Source organism: Chlamydomonas reinhardtii, chromosome 15 (genome assembly GCF_000002595.2).
Source record: "Chlamydomonas reinhardtii strain CC-503 cw92 mt+ chromosome 15, whole genome shotgun sequence".
NCBI classification, from domain to species: Eukaryota; Viridiplantae; Chlorophyta; class Chlorophyceae; order Chlamydomonadales; family Chlamydomonadaceae; genus Chlamydomonas; species Chlamydomonas reinhardtii.
This window is the reverse complement of record NC_057018.1, coordinates 573,639-589,124: the sequence shown is the minus strand read 5'-3', so window position 1 is coordinate 589,124 and position 15,486 is coordinate 573,639. Positions and strand designations below refer to the sequence as shown.

The window sequence follows — 15,486 nt, the reverse complement described above, 5'->3', positions numbered from 1 at the left end:
AGCGCTCCCCTCCGCATGCACACGCGTGCACGTCAGGCGGTTTGCATTATGTGCCATGTTGAGTTGGCATCAGTTGGTGGCTGGTACTTGTGGGGTTGACCTCTTGGGGTTGACCCCGTAAAGGGTTGTAGGTCGGGTGTGCGGGGTGAGACTGACTGCCTGACTCCACGCCACGCGGGGTGTAACCACAGCCCGGGCTGCAACCCACCTGCATGCGATCTAGCTGGGTCCACAAGTTAGGTGCTGATGTCGCTCAGTCTCGCTTATACACAGATAGGGGCTGAGGTGGCGCCAGGCGGCGCTAAGGACGGAGCCGGTGGTGTGGAATGTGTACGGAATGGGGTTGGGGAAGGGCGGTGTTTCCTGCCTTGGTAGCCATTGAGCCCCCCTGAAGCGCACACGCGCAAACACATACACACAATGGAACACGCATGAAACACTCATGAAGCACACACGAAACACACACACGAAACCCGCAGGTGGACCCCGGCACCCCCACGGTGTGGGCTCTTCACACGCGCGACCGACTGCCCATTGATGTGCTCAAGGCGCTGCCCGCGGTGGTCAGGTGAGGCGGATTGTTTGTTTGTTTGTCTGTTCATTTGGGTTCACAAATATGGTTGTGGTTTGAGTAAATTTTGTGAGTTTGATATTGTTTGTGTGTTTGTCGTTTCTTGGTGAGTTGGCATTTTCAAGCCCAGGACAGCCACACAGTGTTGTGTGCTGATCACAATCCGATTACAACCGCGATCACAATTGCGATACGGTAGTTACGTGTCGTGCGTGTTCACAGGTCGTTGGGACGCCGGGCGGCGCCCTCCACCGGAGCAGCCGCCACAGCCGCCGCAGCTGCCGGCGGCGGCGGCGGCGCAGCAGGGGCTGCTGAGGACGGTGACGAAGAAGACGAAAAGGAGGGGGAGAAGGAGGAGGGCGGAGGCGGGGAGGGTGAGGGCGAGGGCCCGGAAGCGGAGGACGAGGAGGAGGATGGCGAGGACGAAGGCGGTGGCAACCCCGCGGCAGTTGCAGCAGCAGTAGCAGCAGCTGCCGCTGCCCCCGCTACAGCCGGCGCCGCCACCACAGCCACAGCCACCTACCAGCTGCGGCCGCAGCAGCTGCCGGGCACCGCTGCTGCTGTCGCTGCTACAACCAGCGCCGGCGGCGGCACCGGCGCCTCTGCTACTGCCGCCGGCGCCGCCGCCGGTACGACGCTGCTGGCGGCTGTAGCAGACCGACTGGACGCTTTGACAGCGGCGGGCGGCGGCGGTGGCGGCAGTGGCAGTAGCAGTAGCGGTGGCGGCGGCAGCAGCGGCGGGCGGCCGACGGCGCTGGTGGTGGTGGCTAGCCTGCTTGAGAATATTCCAAACATGGCGGGGCTGTGCAGGTGGGGGTTTTGCAAGGAGGGTAGGGGAGCGAAGGGGAGGTGAGGGGGAGCAGGAGGGGAGGTGAGGGGGAGCAGGAGGGTAGGGGAGGGGGAGCAGGAGGGAGGGGAAGGGGAGCAGGAGGGGACGGGAGGGGGGGCAGGAGGGGAGGGGAAGGGGAAGGAGGTTGTTTTGACCATTCCCGTTAAACCGGAGAGCACAAGACGCATGGCGGGACACGTCGGGGCGGGAGGGTTGTAGTGTGGAGGCGCCCCGTGCAAACGTGGCCAAACAGCGGGAAGCGGAGGCCGCCGGGGTGGTTGAGGTGGGGACGGAGAGGAAGAATCGACGCGACGAATCGCCACCCAACCACTAACAAACACCACCAACATCGCTAACCTCCTTACTCAGGACTGCTGAGTCCATGGGTGCTGAGGCGCTTGTGTTGCCCTCGCGGGCCGTGGCCAGCAACGACGCATTCAAGCGCCAGGTGTGTGTGGGGGTTATGGGTGTGGGGTTGTGTGTGGGTGGATGGGTGGGTTGTGTGGGCTGGTGGGTATGGGGGTTGGGTTGTGTGGTTATGGGTTAGTGGTTGTGGGGGTCGGGTTGGGTGTGGGGTTGAGGGTTGCGCATGTGTGACTTTTGTATGCGCACGTGGCAGAGTCATGGTTGTGGTGCGTGGCTGCAAGCTGCAACAGGTGCCGCAATGCCGCAATCCTCTTGCCCCCATGGTAAATCACACCAAGCCCCACATCAAAGAACACATACGTTCACACACGTTCACGCACGTTCAGACACGTCCACGTGCGTTCACATGCGGTCACACACGTTCACACACACACATGCAGGCTGTCACGTCCGAGCGGTGGCTGCCCCTGCGAGAGGTGCGAGCGAGCAAACCGAGCAAACCGTGTGTAGGGCAGGGGGTTCGGTGTTATTTTGCAGTAGTTGTCACACAGGCTCCCCCCTTTCCAGCGAAAGGCGCCACAGTTAACAACTGCGACTCCCAACACACTTTACGTACGATATTTACGGCCTCCCTTCTTTATTTCCTCCTTTGTCTTTGTTCTTGTCGCCCCATACAGGTCAGCCCGCGCGACCTCCCCGCCTACCTGATCGAGATGCGGGCCGCCGGCTACCTGCTGGTTGGGGTGGAGCAGGCGGCGGGCAGCGTGCCGCTGCAGGTGGGTGTGTTTTATGATGTTTGTGTGTTGTGGAATCGTGTGTAGTCATCGTGGAAACGTGTGTAGCTATGGGCGAGGGAAAGGGATGAGCGGGACAGGCGGCCGAGGGCGGGCCGCTGCAGTGGTTGGTGCGCGAGGGAAGTGGCAGGCACGGGGGCGACCAGGCACAACACACGCGCACACACTCTGATGTTTCCCTATTACTCCGTAACATGCTCTCTGACACAACTTTAAACCACCATAGCTCACATTCCCAAACCCAAACACACACACGAATCGCTCGCAGTCCTTCGCCTGGCCCTCCCACGGGCGTGTGGTGCTGCTGCTGGGCAACGAGCAGAGCGGCGTGCCTCAGCCGCTGCTGCCACTGCTGGTGAGTGAGATTATGAGAGATATTTTGGAGGGTCGGGAAAGCATTAATTGACAATCATTGTTTGTAGCCGCCGCTGCTGGTGAGTGAGGGTGCGGGGCAGCAGGGGCAAAGGCAGAGCGGAGTGAGCGGGAGCACGGGGAAGGCCTCAAGGCCTAAGGGTCTCTGTTGCAATAGGGCTGTCTTGCTGGAATGAACAACCCTACCCCTCCTGTACTTCGCTACACTTCTCTGTACCAATCCTTGCACAACCCCCCAGTTAGTTTGGCTTGGTTTGGTTTAGTTTGGGCAGGTAGTTACGTCACACACACACACACACACACACACACACACACACACACACACACACACACACACACACACACACACACACACACACACTTGACACGCAGGACGCATGTGTGGAGATCCCCATGCTGGGCGTGACGCGCTCCCTAAACGCCCACGTCAGCGGCGCCATGGCGGTCTGGCAGTACGTGCAGCAGCGCGGCCGCCACACCGGTGCCTAGACTCCGCACCGGTTCGTTTAGTGCGGGCTGGTATCCACAACCCCACCTCCCCACCCCCGGCAACGTTGTATGGTAGTAGTACGGTGTGTGTGTGTGTGTGTGTGTGTGTGTGTGTGTGTGTGTGTCTTGTGCGGATGCAGCGTCGGCGTCATGATTACTGGCTCTGGATTTGTTTGTGGATGTTGGGGGTTTCGCGGAACTCGCGGGTCAAGTGGACGGACGCGGCGGCGGCGGCACGTGTCATTAGTGAAGCCGCCATGTGGCCGTGTGACAGTACATGAGTAGCATCTCGAGTAGCATAGTCAAAATACCCATTTCCGTTGCAGTTCTGGCGTCATAAGGGCCCCCCGGGCCCGGGCCTCGGTTTCTGCAAGGACCTGCAAGCGCCGGAGCGCGTCGTGCACACCACCTTGTAACCACGCACAAAACACAACAGTACGGTACATGCAGCTGCGCCGTAGGGGCGTCGGTGTGTGTGTAGCGGTCAGCGTGCGCGTATAACCCCAGCACCACGCTGCCCTGGCGCCAGCGCCCCAGCGCCACGCTGCACTGGCGCCATCAGTGCGCGTAGTAGCCCCACGGCCCCGGTGTAACGCGGCCATCAGTTTTGAGCGACGGGCCCGGCGGCGCTTGGTACCATATGTAGCCGTATGTAGCTGGAAGAGTGAGGAGTGAGGAGCGAGCTGACTGTGTTAGTTGAGGTCGGGCCTGAGGTGGCATGGGGTTCTGGGAGGCTGGCAATGACGTGAGCATCAGTGGAGCCGAAGGGCAGACCCGCACCGGGATCATCCCAGTGCTCGTATCTTCCATCTACACTGTAGAAATCTGCCCAAAATCCGCCGAAGGCGGAGAAAATAATTTGGGTTTGGGTGCCGCGCATCTATGCAGGTGTAGACGTTTTTGGCCGGTTTTGGCGCAAAAATGGGGGAAGCGTAGACGTTTTGGGGGGCTTGGGGGCTTAAGTGTAGATGCCGCGGTCAGGGTCATCTACAAGATACGAGCACTGGGGATGCCCACCCCGGGATGGAGACGGGCCTGGGCTTCGTAGCCCTCTTGCGGATTGGGCGGCGTCATCATTTCCGGTACTGAACACCGGTAATTCTTGCGGCGGCGGTGCACCGGTGGCGCTGGTGTTCTCCAGGTTGGTTTCGGGCGCATCCTTTCTGGTAGTCCCACGCAACGCCCGGCCGCCGTCGTCCAGCCCAGCCATCCCGTTACAGCAGCCGCTTTCCGTCCGCCAGCCATGGGCGCGGCCGTCCACAGCGTTTACCGTCGGTTACGAGGTAACATGTGAATTCGCAACTTGCGCTACTGACTGCCTACTCTCGTGCCGCCTGCAAGCCCACTCCGCCGTCCGCTCTGGTCTACGTACGCATTCGGTGCTGTGGAAACGATGGTCTGTCATCTGCTAGCTAGTCCTTTTACTGTGAGGATAACGCATTAACGCAGCACAACATTGGGCTTGGGAGTTCGAAAGTGGTACGGTAGCTGCGGACTGTAGTGAGGAGTGTGGGGTGTGCTGAACCTGCTGCGGTAGTAGCTGACGTGGGGAACAGCTGGGAGGTCGGCGTTCTGAGCGGAAGCGCCGCCGATGGTGAGGAGCAGAACATTCTCAGATGTCGACAATTGGTTGTTTTGGCCCCCTCACTGCCGCCCCAACCCTCGTTTTGGTGTGCCTATGCCTTGTGCGCAGGTGCCCGGAGTCCCGGGGGAGCCGGGAGGGGCGGGGGGCGGGGCGGGGGCGGGGGCGGGTGTGTGACAGGGTTCAGGCAGGTTGGCGAGGTCCCATAGGGTGCAGCTGACGCCCATACCCCAAGCAGACAGCAAACAGTTTGCAGCGGCAGAGCAGGAGTGCATGGCTGGTCGAACGCCGGAGTTACTGTACCGACAAGTTGCTGGCTGGCTGGAAGGGGGCGGGGGCGGATGGGAGCTGGTGGGCCCAGGACCCAGCGTGTTCATGGCGGGAGCGGCCACACTCTAAAGCAACGCCATCGTGGTCTCTGCCACTCAAACCATCCACCACCGCACACCTACCCAAACCCTGCAAACTAAAACCCTGCACCGCCCACAGTCCTGTCCTGCCCTGTCCTGCTGATGGCACAACCACTGGCAACTACCATCACTTGCCGCTACCACTGGCCACTACCACGCACCAGGGTAAGCATCGCGCAGCACTCTATCTCTGTCTCTGTCCCTGTTGCCCATTTCTGTCGCCCAATCCCCACATAAAAGAAAAGAGTCAGTCAAGCCACGCCCAAACCTGCCTCCTCACACCCAAACCTGCCTGCACCAGCCCAAACCTGTCTGAGGACGCCCAAACCTGTCTACACTCGGCCCTCTCCCTCTCACTCTGGGGCTCGAAACCACCGCATCCCTTCTCCACACACACCTGCTGGCCAAACCTGCCTCGTCCTCACTTCGGTCAGGAATCACAAAATTCCATGCTCCCATCCTCTACTCAGCAGACCAATCCTGAACCACGCTCCCACACCTCACTCCTTGCGCTTGCGCTTGCATGATGGCAGCTCCTCCTCCTCTTCGCTGCCGCATGATGGCAGCTCCTCCTCTTCTCTACCGTTAGCAGCGCCACCGCCACCACCACCACCGTAGGCGCCACCACCGCCATAGGCACCACCACCACCATAGGCGCCACCACCACCGTGAGCATCGCCTTTGCCATACGCACCACCGTAGGCGCCACCACCATCGGCACCACCACCACCACCGTAGGCGCCACAACCGTAAGCAACGCCACCACCATCGGCACCACCACCACCACCGTAGGCGCCACCACCGTAAGCAGGGCCACCACCATCGGCACCACCACCACCACCATAGGCGCCACCACCACCACCGTAGGTGCCACCACAGTAAGCAGGGCCACCACCATCGGCATCACCACCACCACCGTAGGCGCCACCACCGTAAGCAGGGCCACCACCATCGGCATCACCACCACCACCACCGTAGGCGCCACCACCGCCAGCAGGGCCACCACCATCGGCATCACCACCACCACCACCGTAGGCACCGCTGCCGTCACTGCTGCTGGCAGCTGCTGCACCGCTGCTGCATGCACCGCTGCCACCACTGCCACCGCTGCCACCGCTGTTGCCCTTGCCACCTCCCCTGCACAGGCCGCCGCCGCCACCCCTTCAGCGCCCGCCGCTTGGCGGCTGGCACCTGCCCCTGCCCCTGCTCCTGCTCTGCAGCTGGCCGTTTGACGCCCGCTGTGCTGCCGGGCACACAGTGGCCCGAGCCACCGGCGGCCACGCCGCCTGCTGCACCACCACCGCTGGCGCCACTGGGGCCTGAGCTGGCACCACTGCCGCCGCCGGTGTTGAGGCCCGAGTTGTTGGGCGCCAACACCGGCGCCACACTGGGAAGCCTGATGCCATTTGCCGAGCTCCTGGCCACCGCTGTGGTGGGCGTGTCAAAGCGCTGGCAGAGGGGCGCGCCAGGACCAGGCGTGTTCATGCCAGGAGTGGCAGTGGCCAACGTGCCACCACTGCTCCCACAACCGCCACCACTGCTGGGAATCGACTGGGGCCGGGGCGGGTGCTGCAGCCCCATGGGTGTCACGGTGGTGGCCGCTGGCACTGGCAGCAGCACCGCTGGCACGCGGGTGGCAGCGGTGGCAGCCGTGGCCGGTGCATGTGTGATGGTCAAGGCCTGGCACGGCCACTGCTGCTGCAACGGTGGCACGGCAGTCCCGTTGACCGTGCCTGCACCACTGCTGTGACCCGAATGGGTCGGATGGGGTGGCAGCTATCACGACTGGCGCCGCTATTGCACAGCAGCTGCCCACTGCTGTGGCCGCGCGCCAGTGGAGCTTCAGGCACGGATGAGGACTCGGTTGACTCAGCTGACAGCGACAGCAGCAGCTATGAAAGCAGTGACGGTGACATGGGGGACAGCAGTGAGGACTCTGCTGCATACTCTCCCAATGGCGACAGCACTGGCGACAGCACTGGCGACAGCACTGGCGACAGCACTGGCGACAGCACTGGCGACAGCACTTGGTGATTGTGGACGGCGTGCACAATCACCAGGTCCGGCACGCAAGCTGCAGCTGCGGCAATAGCGGCTGCACTGTAGGATGGGTCCTTAAGTCCCTGTGCCCTGAACTGGGCCTTCTGTTGTTTGCATGCGCTGCTGCCAAACAAGTTTCGGTGGCGCTTGCCATCTCCCTCCCATATCTGCTGCCCACTCCTTGGGCCGCCGCCAGCGCCACCCATGGGCGATGTGGCGCCGCTGCTGCTACCGTTACGAACGCCGCCACCGCTGGCATGGAGATCATGTTCGCGCAACAGGCGCGCGGAAAACGCCCTGCCACCATCGCCGCTGCCGCCGCCGGCAGCGCCCGGCATGAATGCTGCCGTCAACACCCGACACCAGCGGCAGCGCCAGCGGCGACGGGGACGGCGGCGGCGCCCCGCCAGCAACCCTGCCGCCGCCGCCGCCGCCACCACTGAAGCTTCTGCTGCTGGCGCCGGTGCGCGATGAGATAGTGGTGGTGGCGTGACGAAGGCGCCGCTAATAACACTGCCATGACGCGCACTGCCGATACCAGTGATGCTGCTACCACCATTATTGCCACCACTGCTCGTTGGCAGGTAGCGCCCGCCGCCGGAGGCGGCCACCGCCACCACCGCCGCCGCCACCGCCACCGCCACCGCCACCGCCACCGCCGCCGCCGCCGTCACCGCCACCGCTGGCGATGCCGTAGCGGAGCCCAGCCTTGAGTCCACGCCGGCAGCGCCGCCGTGGCAGCCGGCGGCGGAAGGGAAGAGCAGCATCGGCGGCAACGGCGGCGGCGTCAGCGGGCGGGGGAAGCCGCCCAGCACGCCGAGCGGCGGCGGCGTCAGCCCGCGCGCGATGGCGGCCGCAAGTGCCGCCGCCGGCGGCGGCGCCGCCGCCGCCGGCGCCTCACCTGCTGCTGGCACCTGCGGCTGCGGTGGCGGCTGCGGTGGGAGCGCTATGAAGAAGCGGGTGGGGAAGGGCGCGACCAGCCATTTCGAGTTTGGGGCGCCCGCCTGGAAGGACGCCTGGGAGTCCGCCCCCTGTCCCTGCTGCCCCTCCGGCGCCTCCCCCGATAAGGTCTGGTGTTGCTGTTAACAGCAACGTTGCTGCTGCTGTTGCTGTTGTTGCTGCTGTTGCTGCTGCTGTTGCTGTTGCTTGGAGAGCTCGATTGATGCAGGCAAAGGCATCGCCGCCGCCGCCGCCGCCGCGAATGTGGGACCCCCGCTGCCAGTGCCGGTTGCTGCGGGCTCAGCAAAACTATCGCCGCCGCCACCACCCTTGCCGCCTGCTTTTGTCGATCCTACCTGCAGCCGCCGCTGTGCCTGCTGGCCCTTCCCCGTCCCCGCCACCGGCTCCTGCTCCTCCCACTCCCGTCACCGCCGTAAGGATTCTGCTGGCGAGTGCGGTCGCATCTCCAGCGCTGTGTGGCGGCAATAGTGGTACCAGCGCCAGGAGCACGCGGGGGCGGCGGCGTGGCGGCGACATACAGCTGGTGGCGGCAGCGGCACAGCGGGCACACAGCAGCGCTGTGTGCGCTGCGGCAGTGGTAGCAGCGGCGGCAGTAGTGGTAACAGACGCAGCGCGAAGAGCACGCCACAGGGATATGGTGTCGGTGGCGGTGGTGCGGCGGCGGCGGATGTACATACAGCGGCGGCGGCGGTGCTGTGCGGGCGGCTGGGCCGGGCGCCGGCTGCTGCTACTGCTGCACTGCGGCAGACTGCTGCACGGGCGCTACAGCTGCGCCTTCTGCTAGCCTGCTTCTCAGCGGCTGGCCGGGGCTGATTTACCCCCTAAACATATGAGTAGGGGCCGACGAACTCGCTGGGCGTCCATCGTCGCCAGCAACCGCCTCGGCCATGGAACTACGGCCGGGGACGGAAACGTCGCGTCAGCATGCGTTACGTTGGCTCCGCCAACTCACCGCACACGTTGTGCAGGCTCTCCTGGTCCACCACCTCGCCCTGTATAGACGTAAGTTACAACGGGTGCGGCGTTAGAAGGCTGCGCGCGCTGAACCGACACTATCGAGATGCTCGCACCCAAACGAGCTCAACTGCGCGGCGCACCTGTTCGATGCAGTCTCTGGTGCCTATATTGCTTATCAAACTGCAAACTTTGAGGCGCGATCCAGCAAAGCGCGGCGAGCGCGGCGACCACGCCGTAGTTAGTTGCGACAGTCCCGGAGGTCGGCCCAGCGGGCTACAGCGTGAAGGCGTGAAGTATCACTTAATGAGGCAGTGCCTGAAATGCAGTATCGCAATCGGAAACAAGCTGCAAGGGAAGCGCAAAGGCCACGGCACACGCAGCAGCGATTGGCAGATTGGTCGGCCGCGCCCTTTTGAGTCTGGCTTCGCTCTTCTGATCGACACCTATACTTTTTACCTATGAAACAATGGACACGCTACCAGAATACACCCAAAAGCGTGACGATTACTGGTATGTCGGGAGGCCGACGAAAACAAAGCCCAGCCCGCATCCCACAATAATGAGGTGTAGACGTTTTTGGCCCGTTTTGGCGCAAAAATGGGGGAAGCGTAGACGTTTTGGGGGGCTTGGGGGCTTAAGTGTAGATGCCGCGGCCAGGGTCCTCTACGCATGTGTAGATGCCGGGTGCCGTGAGGGCGATACTACAAGATACGAGCACTGACATGGGGCCTTTCCCAGTCGAGTCTAACCCCCCCTGCATCTAATTCCCAGAACCCAACAGATGGCACACAACTGGCAACGGCAGGGCCGGAGTGCTGTTTTTGGTGGCTGCGGTGGTGGTGGTGGCAGCTGTGGCGGTGGTGGTGGCAGCAGCGATGCAGGTGGCATGGTACCAGTGGTGAGGGTACCCGTAGTTCAAACAACAATGGCTGTGCGATGGCGATACGTGCAACAGACCTACAGTAGTGCACAGGTAGTTGCTTCCGCCCTCTCTGCCCCTCCTGCCCTGCCCCGCCTGCTGCCCCTGCTGGCTCCCACACTTCACGCCTCGCTGCAGTGTCTGCCACGCACCATCTGTCTTCCCTGCGCCACAGCCCCACGCCTTCCCCCTGCTGCACGCACCCGCCTGTTTCACACCCCTGCGGCATAGCACATACAGCACCAGTTTACTTCCCAAACTCGTGCTCACGCACTAACAGTGCCCCCTTTGTTTCTCTTCTCACACTCGGGAGTTTGCACATGCCCAAGCAACACATGCGCACGCTGTGCTTGCCGCGAGTCAAGCTGTCTGACCGTCGCAGAGGCTTGCCCTCAAGCCTCAAGTCTCCACTCTCCACCCAGTCCAAGCCTCTGCATTTGATTCCTGCCGCTGCAAACTGTTTGCCGTCTGCTTGGGGTATGGGCGTCAGCTGCACCCTACGGGACCTCGCCAACCTGCCTAAACCCTGTCCCATCACACACCCAGTCCAAGCCTCTGCGTTGAATTCCTTTCTTCCAGCCACCTGGAGCCTCTGCCCTACGGTACTGAACCCAAAAGGCTCGACTCCCAGAGCAAGCAAGCATTTTCAAATCACCAATGTAACCACGAGCGAGCTGCAACCAGGGGCCCCTGCCTGCGACACACGCCCGCACGCAGACGCACGCCGGCACGCCACCAACAAGGCCACCAGGCCACCAGGGGCACGCCGCCAGGGGGCACGCCGCCAGGGACACGCCGCCAGGGACACGCCACCAGCAGGAACCCCACCAGGAACCCCACCAGGAATGTAAGCAGTCCAAGCGCTCGGCGGATACCAGGACGCGTGCAAGCCACGCGTTCAAGAAAGGCAAGGGAACCACCTCGCAAACAGCGGGCCTGTGTGCGCGCGCACGGTCCCCCAAAGGCGTAGGCGTGCCTTGCAAGCACACCTCGCACATTTGCCCCTTCCACCAGGCCTGCCAATCCGTGAGCCGCCTCAGCAGAGGTTGTGATTGCCGCACACCCCAGCAGGAGTGGCCGCCTCAGCCAGGCTTTTGCGGAAGGGGCCGCCGCGACGCCTCGGGCACCAACAACGCCGCTCAGTACTGGCCGCGCGCCCTAGCAGTGGCGGCCTCAGTAGTGGCCGCCGCCAAACATCAGGCCAGCAGGCATGCCTGTGTGCGTGTGCGTGCGTGTGGTGAGGGAGCAGCGGCAGCGGCAGAGCGTGAGGGGCATTGCGTGTGCATGTGTGTGTGTGCACGTGCTCGGCAGCACAGCAAACCATTACATCAATGTGTGTACACCGACACGGCGTAAACAACAGCAACAGCGACAGCAGGAACAGCAACAGCAACAGCAACAGCAACAGCAACAGCAACAGCAACAGCAACAGCAACAGCAACAGCAACAGCAACAGCGACAGCGACAGCGACAGCGACAGCGACAGCGACAGCGACAGCGACAGCAACAGCAACAGTGACAGCGACAGCGATAGCGGCAGTAGCAGCAACAGCGATAGCGACAGCAGCAGCAGTAGCAGCACCCGCGCCCCCTGGTGACGCACCTGGGAAGCCGGAGTGGGAGTGCGGTGGCAGCGGCATGCCCGGGGGAGGCGGCGGCACGTGCCCGCCGCCGCCGCCGCGCCCACCGCCGCCGCCGCTGCCGCCGCGGGGTGCCCGGTACACAGCTCCGTCCTGCAACAACAACAGAAGGGTTGGCAGTGGCATTGTTTGCAGTGGCATTGTTGGCAGTGGCCTACGGGTGGGCAGTGGCATACGGGTGGGCAGTGGCAAGGATTAAGCAGCAAGCGAATGGCGCCCGGAACAGCCCCCCGCAATGGAACTCGGTTCTCCACACAGACGGCTAAAAACTCCACCCACCCACCCACCCCACTACTGCCGAGTGCCACTCCGTTGTCAAAGCATATAGGACACGCTCTCCTCGTTCTTTTGCATTGGGTTTGGTTTAGTTTGAGCTGGTATTTACAACCCCCACCTCACCCCAGCTTCCCTTCGGTCATCGGTACACAACCACTCCCTGTTGCAACGCCTGATGTTCTTACTTCCTGTCCCCTGATTCCCTGCTTGTAAACCTGTTCCCAATGTTTTTCACCTTGCACCCCCCCTCCCCACGCCCCCACCCCCACCCCCACCCCCACCCACCCCCACACCCACCCACCCACACCCCCACCCACACCCCCACACACCTCACCCACACCCACACACACCCCAGCCCCCCCCCCTCACCTGTCGGAACGCGAACAGCTCGGGGTGTGCCGCCATGAAGCCGCGTGGGCTGCCGTACACGTGAGCCAGGTCGCGCCCCCAGCAAAGCGGCGCCAGCGAGGCATCCAGCGCCGCGTCCAGGCGCTCATCCCACTGCGCGTGCGTGTTTGTGTGTGTGTGTGTGTGTGTGTGTGTGTGTGTGTGTGTGTGTGTGTGTGTGTGTGTGTGTGTGTGTGTGTGTGTGTGTGTGTGTGTGTGTGTGTGTGTGCCTGTGTGTGTGTATGTGTGTGTGTGTGTGTGCGTGTGTGCTTCAAAGGTTGGGGTTCGGGTTTGGGGTTTGGGGTTTGGGGTGGGATTCATGTTTATGATCGTTTCAGGAGTGGGGTTGGGAGTGGGGGAGGAGAAGTGAATTGCCCCAGCCCAATGCAGTAGGTCCCAACAGTCTAGGAATCCTCGCCAAATGGAGAGGCGCACATGTCTCTCATTCCTGTTCGCTCAAACCGCAGGGCCGAACCGGAACGCGAGCCAAACCACGATGTAAGCCGCCGCCTTAACGCCTGATCACACACACCCAACCCCTGTACCCCACGCCCTCCGCCCACACCCCTCTACCCGTGTTTGTACTTGCTGTCGCCTGATTCCCCTGACTCGTATCCTGTTTCCAATGTTCGAGGCTTGCAACCCCTCCGCACACACCCCACCCACCCTCGCCCTTACCTGTACGGCGTCTGCGGCTGGGTCGGCCTGCGGGTTGGCGGGGTGGGGAGGCAGCAGCTCCAGGATTCGTGCCTGGATCTCCTCGGGCGCCGGCACGTTGGGCGGCGGCGTGAAGCCCGCAAACCCGGGGTGCGCGCCTGCGTGTGCGTGGGTGTGTGTGTATGTGCGTGGCATGGCGTGTGGCGTGCGTGATAAGCGGACCGTGACCATAACAAATGTTCCCGACACGAAATCACAGACGCGGTGTCAGGGGCGTATTGTTGCTGGCGTTTTTATTGTTGTTGCTTGGGGACGGGTTGTGATGAATGGATTCCATGTGTGAAGTTGCAGTGCGGCGACGCAAACCACGGCCGCCAACCGCCAAGGCCCCCTCCCCCCTGCTGCACCCGCACCCACACCCACACGCACCTGGCGGCGGCGGGCCGTGCGGCGGCGGCGGCATAAAGCCCGGCGGCAGGTGCGGCGGCATGCCCGGCGGCGGCGGCGGCGGCATCCCTGGCGGCAGACCAAACCGCTCGGCGGCGCCGCCGGGGCCGAACAACGCGGCGGGATCCATTCCGAAACCGGCGGCGGCGGCAGCGGCCGCCGCCATGGCCGCTGGGTCCGCTGGGTTGAACAGCGGCGGCGGCGGTGGGCCGTGCGGCGGCGGCACGCCTGGCGGCGGCGGCATGAAGCCGCCTGGGGGGCCGCCGGGTGGCGGCGCGGCGCCGCCGCCGCCGCGGGGGCCGCCGGGAGGCGCGGGGCCGTCGGGTCCCTGAGGAGGAGGGGAGGACGAAACACACACACACACACACACACACACACACACACACACACACATGGGGGTTGATGAGTGAGATGGGTGAGAGATTCCCTTCCTCCCGCCCTCTCCCTCCCTCCCGCCCTCTCCCTCCCTCCCGCCCTCTCCCTCCCTCCCCTTCCCCCCTTTCCTCCCACACACATGCACACTCGCACACACCTGCTGCCCCCCTCGAGACCAGCCATCGCCCTGGTGGTGGTGCTGCTGCTGGTGTTGGTGCTGCTGGTGTTGGTGCTGCTGCTGCTGGTGTTGTTGTTGCTGATGTTGCTGCTGGTGTTGTTGCTCCATAGCGTGCGACTCCGTCTGCGCCTTGTAGGCTTCCCGCCTGCGCGCCCAGTTGCAAAAAGGCCGCACACACATACGGTATACACGATAACGAACATGCGTGCGCGCAAGGTGCAACGTCGAAAACACAGAGCAGCAACAACGGTAGGAGCTCGAGGCAGCGCAGGAAGCAAGGGCGGTCGTTCAGAGACAAGGCAGACCGTCAAGAGACAAGGCAGCACGGCGGGGCGGCGACACAGCGCCCTAGGAGAGCAATCCAGCCCCCCCCACACACACACACCCACACCCACACCCACACCCACACCCACACCCACACCCACACCCACACACAGGCATGAGGCATCGCAGCAACGGGGTCGGACGCAGTTACAAAACCTGTTTCGCTGCTCTTACGATTTCGACAACGCGCGCACGGTGTGGGTTTTGGGTTCCTACAAACTACCGGCATGGTGGTCGAGCTGTTGCCAAACTACAAACACAACAAACACACGAACACATTGGCACAAAACAAAACAAAACAAAACAAAACCACTCACAGTGCGCCGAGCTCGCTCTCCACCGACGCCAGTCGCGCCGCCAGCCCCTCGGCCCGCTGCTGCTGCTGCCCCGCCTCCCGCTCCGCCGCCGCCTGCCGCCGCCGCACCGCCTCCAGCTCCTCCTGAGCCTTGCGCACCTGCATTGGGGCGAGAGCGAGAGGGATGCGAGAAAGGGGGGGGGTACATTCAGGGTTTTCTCCGTCCTCTCCTCTCTTCTCCTCAGCACTTGTCCTTCCCTCCCTCCTCATAATGGTCACTTTGGGATAGGAACAAACTACCCCCCCCCTGTCCCTGCCCTCCTTTGCAGCCCTGGCCATCCTAGCCCCCGCCTCCTCATCCTCCTCCTCCTCACCTGCCATCTACTGGGGTTTGGGAATCAGCTGCACCCTACGGGACTTCACCAACCTGCCTTAACACTGTCCCATCGCACATCCTCCTCGTCACCTGCAGGCCTTGCAACTCGCCCACCCCCCGCCTCCTCCTCCTCCTCCTCGTCACCTGCAGGCCTTGCGACTCGCCCACCCCCCGCCTCCTCCTCCTCCCTCCTCCTCCCTCCTCCTCCTCCTCCCTCCTCCTCCCTCCCCCTCCTCCTCCAC

General features: G+C 63.3%; 3 protein-coding genes across 3 annotated transcripts in view; 1 reads left to right on the top strand and 2 right to left on the bottom strand.

Annotated features, from left to right (window-relative positions):
• The first annotated feature begins 219 nt into the window (after positions 1-219).
• Positions 220-4,235, top strand: CHLRE_15g637350v5 (uncharacterized protein). Its single transcript, XM_043070560.1, has 8 exons — positions 220-330; positions 480-568; positions 794-1,381; positions 1,770-1,848; positions 2,207-2,242; positions 2,444-2,542; positions 2,829-2,915; positions 3,305-4,235. Exons 1-8 carry the CDS (start codon positions 247-249, stop codon positions 3,419-3,421), a joined length of 1,179 nt encoding a protein of 392 aa, XP_042916424.1. The 5' UTR covers positions 220-246; the 3' UTR covers positions 3,422-4,235.
• A 1,132-nt stretch (positions 4,236-5,367) lies between these two features.
• On the bottom strand, positions 5,368-9,819 carry CHLRE_15g637315v5 (uncharacterized protein). Its single transcript, XM_043070559.1, has 3 exons — positions 9,511-9,819; positions 8,544-9,405; positions 5,368-8,399 (listed from the first exon to the last, which is right to left on the bottom strand). The coding sequence occupies exons 2-3, from the start codon at positions 8,629-8,631 to the stop codon at positions 7,306-7,308; spliced, it is 1,182 nt and encodes a 393-aa protein (XP_042916423.1). The 5' UTR covers positions 8,632-9,405; positions 9,511-9,819; the 3' UTR covers positions 5,368-7,305.
• Positions 9,820-10,278: 459 nt separating this feature from the next.
• The window catches only part of CHLRE_15g637282v5 (uncharacterized protein), a 6,721-nt gene continuing 1,513 nt past the window's right edge, over positions 10,279-15,486 (bottom strand). Inside the window, exons 2-8 of the mRNA XM_043070558.1 lie at positions 14,891-15,027; positions 14,229-14,394; positions 13,679-14,024; positions 13,271-13,407; positions 12,575-12,706; positions 11,893-12,022; positions 10,279-11,503 (exon numbers count right to left, since the gene is read on the bottom strand). Coding sequence (XP_042916422.1) covers positions 11,463-11,503; positions 11,893-12,022; positions 12,575-12,706; positions 13,271-13,407; positions 13,679-14,024; positions 14,229-14,394; positions 14,891-15,027 — 1,089 coding nt within the window. The 3' untranslated portion in view covers positions 10,279-11,462. The remainder of the gene's footprint in view (positions 11,504-11,892; positions 12,023-12,574; positions 12,707-13,270; positions 13,408-13,678; positions 14,025-14,228; positions 14,395-14,890; positions 15,028-15,486) is intronic.